Source organism: Megalobrama amblycephala, linkage group LG12 (genome assembly GCF_018812025.1).
Source record: "Megalobrama amblycephala isolate DHTTF-2021 linkage group LG12, ASM1881202v1, whole genome shotgun sequence".
Taxonomy (NCBI): Eukaryota; Metazoa; Chordata; class Actinopteri; order Cypriniformes; family Xenocyprididae; genus Megalobrama; species Megalobrama amblycephala.
The window spans coordinates 24281055-24287552 of NC_063055.1; the positions used below are offsets into that span (position 1 = coordinate 24281055).

The 6498-nt window shown below is 33.2% G+C and overlaps 1 protein-coding gene across 1 annotated transcript; it reads left to right on the plus strand.

The window, feature by feature from the left end:
• Positions 1-1094: 1094 nt before the first annotated feature.
• On the plus strand, positions 1095-6459 carry lamtor5 (late endosomal/lysosomal adaptor, MAPK and MTOR activator 5). The gene is made up of 4 exons (XM_048209852.1): positions 1095-1255; positions 1343-1404; positions 5811-5928; positions 6111-6459. The coding sequence occupies exons 1-4, from the start codon at positions 1221-1223 to the stop codon at positions 6169-6171; spliced, it is 276 nt and encodes a 91-aa protein (XP_048065809.1). The 5' UTR covers positions 1095-1220; the 3' UTR covers positions 6172-6459.
• The last annotated feature ends 39 nt before the right edge of the window (positions 6460-6498 follow it).

Consider the following 6498-nt stretch of genomic DNA (forward strand, 5'->3'; position numbering starts at 1 on the left):
CTTAATAATTCACTTCATCATGTTAATATATTATTAATTTATCCATCAAGAGAGAAATAAAGGGAAAATAAATTAAACTGACCTCATAAGAAAAATGTGATATCCATAAATAAAAGGCTGTATGCATTCTGGAAACCTGAACCTGTTCTGATGGGCTCTAGAGGGACAGAAACGGCTGATGTTGCTCTGCTTCCTTCTATTTGCATGTATATTGAGTTCAATAACCTGATTTATACTTCACATTTTGCACAAATACAAAATGGTAGGCTGTATTTTTAAGTTGTATACAGTAGACACAGTCTAGATATATGTTATTGGCTACATACAAACAAATTTAATATATTATATGGATACAACAGAGAAAAATGTCTTCATCAAAAGAGGCTCTTAAAACGGGCTCACAAAACACAAAAGACAGAGTGACTCAGTATCATGAGTTCAAAATAGAGAAGACAGCGTCAGTTTCTGATAGCCTAAAGAACTTCTTCTCAAAAAGCCTACAGAAAGTGAGGAGGTGAGGAGCAGGACTGGTCTTTTATTCTGCTTTTGGTCAGAGCACGGGGTCGTCTAGAGAGATATCAACAGTGAACATTCACACGTTCCCCTGGGAGTTCTCATTGACAATGACAGCTAAATGTTAACCGGATGTATTTGCCCTTTAAAGAATTCTTTAAGAATGTATTATTGATAAAAAAGGAAGTAGTGGAAGAAAAAAGATGTTGATCTAGACACTGAATCATATGTGATCATCCACTAACAATAGTCCTTGCAGGAACATCCATCTAAAGCTGGTTGCTGTGTTTTGGTACATTGTAGCTGGTTTCTGCTGGTCCAAGCTGGTCTTAAACCATTTTGGTCCAGCAAAACAACATCTATCAGCATGTTAATTGTTCAGTTCTCCTGTCGTACGTCTGCTACACTGCATCAGATTAACTTAAATGTTTATTTAACCCAAAACACATATTTCATTACAGGTTACATTGAGAGTGTTTCGCTACTAACAATATTTTCCTATTTACTGACAAGACTGACTTGAGCTAGATGGCGCTAGATCATTTTCGCTTTGTGTTTTTTCCTTAGAGGCCGCCGTAGTGTTCAAGTCTCATGTTAGGATGTCAGCTGACATTCCGGAAGTTGCCAAAATAATAACTGTCGCTGCCCTTCATTTCACAATATTTACTCTTTTCTGGTTATTTAACAGCGTTATTTAAGCCGCTGTTATGGAGGGTGCGCTGGAGCAGCATCTTGATGATACGTACGTTAAAAAAAAAAGTATCGTTCTTTATCAAGTGTTATATTTATTTTATGTGTTGCTTTACTAATCTGTGTTTTCTTACACTAGGATGAAAAATCCTGCCATTGTTGGGGTTTTGTGCACAGACGCTCAAGGCCATAATCTAGGATGTAAGTATCGTTCTGTCTCATTCATCCACAAGGTCATGATGACAGTAACGACTGTATCTGCGTAGTTTACATGTCCATTTTTTCCCCCCAGCTAAATCAGCCCATTCATTTTTGTGTAAGTGTACAAGGGAAAGTGTAGTTGGACCCATAGAAAATTAGAAGTTTTGAACGTTGTTCAACTTACTTCCATAAAATTGGGGACATTATGACTATTCAAAATGGACAATTTTACATCAGGGTTGTTATCAATAACTCGAACTAAAATTATTAAAAACGTATGTGTTAATTGAAATAAATAAATAAAATAAATAAGTATTAAATTTAACTGAACGAAAATTAGAAATGCTGCTCGAGCAACTAACTTTATTAAATTTAAGTTTGAATTTGCTAAAACTAGAAATACATAAACTTAAAGGGGCTCTATGTAATATTTTTATTTTAATAAAGCATAAAAATACCCCAATATGTTTGCAGATATTTAGGAAACATGCTAAGTTCACCTACTTGTTTCTCAGAAAAAACAATGCTACATCCAGATATTCTACTTTGAAATGTGTGTTCCATGTCGGAATGTCTGTTTTTGTTTTGGTCTGTGCGAAACCTCGTGCTGCAGTTTATCCAATAGTATGTCGACATCACAGGTTGCCAGTTGGCAGAAAACATCGCGTATCGCAGCCATGGAAGCCAGCAAACAAACTGGGTCAGAGAATCGCTGATTCTACCTGACCTAAAAAGCCTCTGAATCAATCTAAAAATCTCTATGAACTAGTACAGCATATTAAAACACAGATAAATCAACTCATCAGCTTACAGTGTGTAAAGCCCTATTCGGACGGGACTAGTTTTCCAAACGACGTTAGAGTAACAATTCTTATCAACCTACGTCTGTGATTTTATGTATGGATTCGGACGGGACTAACATCTCCGTGTTTATTACCGAGGTAGGAGTGTCTGTGTTTTACATGTGGGCATTTCAGAAGATCACGTGTTCAGAATGCGTGGATTGCGTATGGTCATGTGAACTAAACATACATTTATCATCATGATTTAATAGAACTGGGTTCTTATAATAAACCCACTGGAATAAAAAGTTTTAACTTATATAATTTACATGTTATGTAATTAAGTGCAGAAATGAAAGTACTCTTACCTGAAACTGATATTACAGTAGCCAGTCTTAACAGTTTACGTGATTTGGCTCTTCTTGTTGATTTATTTTCTTCGCAGTGTACCAAACACATCTACATCCATTATCGGTGCGCAAAAAGCAGAAACTTGAATACCGGCGCGATAGCGAGAGATTGTACGGTAGTTCACATTGACCAAAACGGTAACACTTTACTTGAAGGGGTGTGCATAAGACTGACCTGACACCTTCATAATCATGACATGACACGTGTCATGAATATGAAGGAGGTTTTATGAATGTTTATGACAACTGTCATTAAGTGTCATTCGCTTAATTATGTCATTTTTAATGCAAAGATGACATTGTTTGAGATGTCCGAGTTATGACAACTTGACATAAACCAAAACATCGTAACCTGTCAGTGTCTTTGTCATGACAACTTGACATCATTTAGCTTTATCGGTTAACATTGCATTAAACTGTCATGTAGTTGGTTTTGACATGAGGCCATTATAATAGTGTCATAAATATGTATCTTGAGCTCAAGTACAGTGGTACAAATTGAACTTGTCATTAAAATGTCATTAAGTGACAATACTCTGACAAATAATTTTATAATAGTGTCATGACTATTTTTCATTTCATGTTTTTTTTGTTTTTGTTTTTTGTTTTTTTAAGTTTCCTCCAACAGAAGGTCAGATAATAGACAATTTCAAATTTCGTAAAAAAGATGACACTGTTATAAAATAATGGTAACACTTTATTTTAGGGTCTTTTAACTAGTTGCTTATTACTATTAGCATTCATATGGCTAAAATATTGGCTGTTTATTAGTACTTATAAAGCACATATTAATGCCTTATTCTGCATGATCTTATTTTACATTCTTAATCCTACCCAATACCTAAACTTAACAATTAACTATAATAAGCAGTAAATTAAGAGTTTATTGAGGGAAAAGTCATAGTTAATCGTTTATATATGTGTTCCCTATACTGAAGTGTTACCAAAATAATGTAATGTAATGTTAACCCATAAAGCTAAGTAGTTTTTTTTTAAGTTTGATAATTAATCTGCTATGTCATATTTATGACAGGTTGTGATGTTTTGCTAATGTCAAGTTGTCATGACAAAGACACTGACAGGTTATGATGTTTTGGTTTATGTCAAGTTGTCGTAACAAAGACATCTCAAACAATGTCATCTTTGCATTAAAAATGACATAATTAAGCGAATGACACTTAATGACAGTTGTCATAAACATGCATAAAACCTCCTTCATATTCATGACACATGTCATGTCAAGATTATGAAGGTGTCATGTCAGTCTTATGCACACCCCTTCAAGTAAAGTGTTACCACCAAAACACACAAGAAAAAGCGTTTTGGAAAAAACATTTTCAGAAATCACAGACATTCGCATTCGGACGGGATTAGATTTCTCTGAGGACCGCCGAGTTTGACGAAAAACAGTAGGTAATTTGCTCTGGAATTTTTACAGAGGTCGTGTGAGAAAAAGACAGACATGGCAGATTCAGACGGGATTAAAATCTCAAAGTACGTCTGTGAAATTTCTCTAACGTCCCCCTGTGAAACTAGTCCCGTCCGAATAGGGCTTAAGTCTCCAAAGCTTTCATTGTCAATTGCACTCCCTCTTGTTGCGTGTCCTGGCCACCCGCGTCTTTGAACGAGGGGGCGGGGCAAACAATATTTTGAATTTGGACTGCAGTACCTATTTATTATTTTCAATAATAATAATAAAAAAATCCTTAATTGTAATATAAAAACTAATAAAAATGACAAAATATAAAACATAAAATGTTAGTAACAAAATTACTAAAACAAATTAAAATAAAATAAATAAATAACTGAAATTATAAATTGAAAGCTAATTCAAAATATTAATAAAGCTATAGTAGTAAAATAACGTTGCTTTACATTATTTTATGTTGTTTAACTAATAAAGGAAGGGAAATAGTATATGGAAGCTTGTTTCTGCCATGGAATTAAAAAAAGGTAATTGCGGTTTTTTTTTGGATTTTTGTTTTTTTGGTTTATATCTTGCAATTTGGACTTTATAACTCACAATTACAAGTTTATATCTCAGAATTGTGAAATTCTGGAAAAAAGTTTGGAAACATTACGTTTTTTTGAAAGAAGTCTCTTATGCTCACCAAGTTTGCATTTATTTCATCTAAAAAACAGTAAAAACCGTAATATTGTGAAATATTGCTACAAATTAAAAGATCTGTTTTCTATTTGAATATATTATAAAATGTAATTTATAATGCTGAATTTTCAGCATCATTACTCCAGTCTTCAGTGTCACATGATCCTTCAGAAATCATTCTAATATGCTGAAGAAAAATCATTTCTTATTATCAATGTTGAAAACAGTTGTGCTGCTTAATATTTTTGTGGAAATGGTGATATTTTTTCAGGATTCTCTGATTAATGGAAAGTTCAATGAACAGCATTTATTTGCTTTTATTACGTTTATTAAAGTATTTATTAAATAGAAATCTTTCATAACATTATAAATGTCTTCACTGTCTCTTTTGATCAATGTAATGCATCCTTGATGAATAGAAGTATTTATAAAACAATGTTTTCAACATTGATAGTAATAATAAATGTTTCTTGAGCATCAAATAATTATATTAGAATGATTTCTGAAGGATTATGTGACACTGAAGACTGGAGTAATAATATTAATAATAATTGTAATAATATTTCACAATATTATTGAAATTGAAATACACTTTATTATACCCAAAGGGAAATTTGTCTTGGATTCAATGTGCATTTACATAAATGCAACAATACATAACAATAAAAACACTCCTATAAAAACACAAGTCCCTATTTCTACCGTTAAGATAACATTTATTTAACATTTTAATTGAGGTATGTATAAATTTTTTTTTTTTTTAAACAATTTTATGTGCTTGCCAAAGAACCGAATGTTCATACAATGATTTAAAGGACTGATGTTCCTTTTTCCCTATGATCTTCATTTGCTTGAACCGCAAGGTTACCAAACCATACCGTAATGCCATATCTAATTATGCTTTCTATAGCTACCTGATACAATAAACACATTTTCTGGTCCACTCTATAAATCCTAAGACTGTGCAGAAAATACAATCTCTGCTGCACACAGGAGCAAATTGAACAATATAGAATTAAACCATTAAACATATTGTTTAATAACATATAGGAGAATGAACGACCCATGTATTGTTACTGTAAACTTCTTGACTGTTTTAATCTCTAGGCCGTGGCTCGCTCTCTGATGAACATGGAGGAATTGTGTCTGTACTGGCCAAGCAAGCTGCTTCTCTAACCAAAGATCCCACAGACTTCCCTACTGTATGCCTGGAGTCTGACTGTGGGTAAGAAGCTTCTGGGATCTTGATTAAGCTTAATTTTGAGAGAGAACAACGAACAATAAAAACTCTAGATCTTAAAGGCTTACTATCCTCCTCCTAAAGTTTATTATAAAGTGACTTATAATACTTATTTCAGCCGCTTTTTAAGTATTAATTGGGAAACTTTTGTAATTCTGTCATTGCAGGAACATTTTGGTGAGAACACATGGAACAATTACACTGGCTGTGCATAAGATGGCATCATGAAGTCTGTTTGTATATAATTTTCAGATATCGGATGTGTGCAGTGTTTTTAAACATCATTACTTTGAGTTTGAAAAGCTTTAACGGTCTATTGTCAGCAACATAGAAGCTTAATGATTGGCTGAGATCACATCTTCCATCATATCAGAAACCATCAGATGTTTGTTGTCCGTGGTTAATCACTAATTTCTTTTCCAGTATTTGTACTTTCTTATAACCATAAACTATGCGTTTACTGCTTTTTTGGTCAAACAATATTGTTTCCCGTTAATAAATTGTTATTTAAGGAAACTAATTCTGACTGTGTCTAATTTGCACATCCGTAAAAGG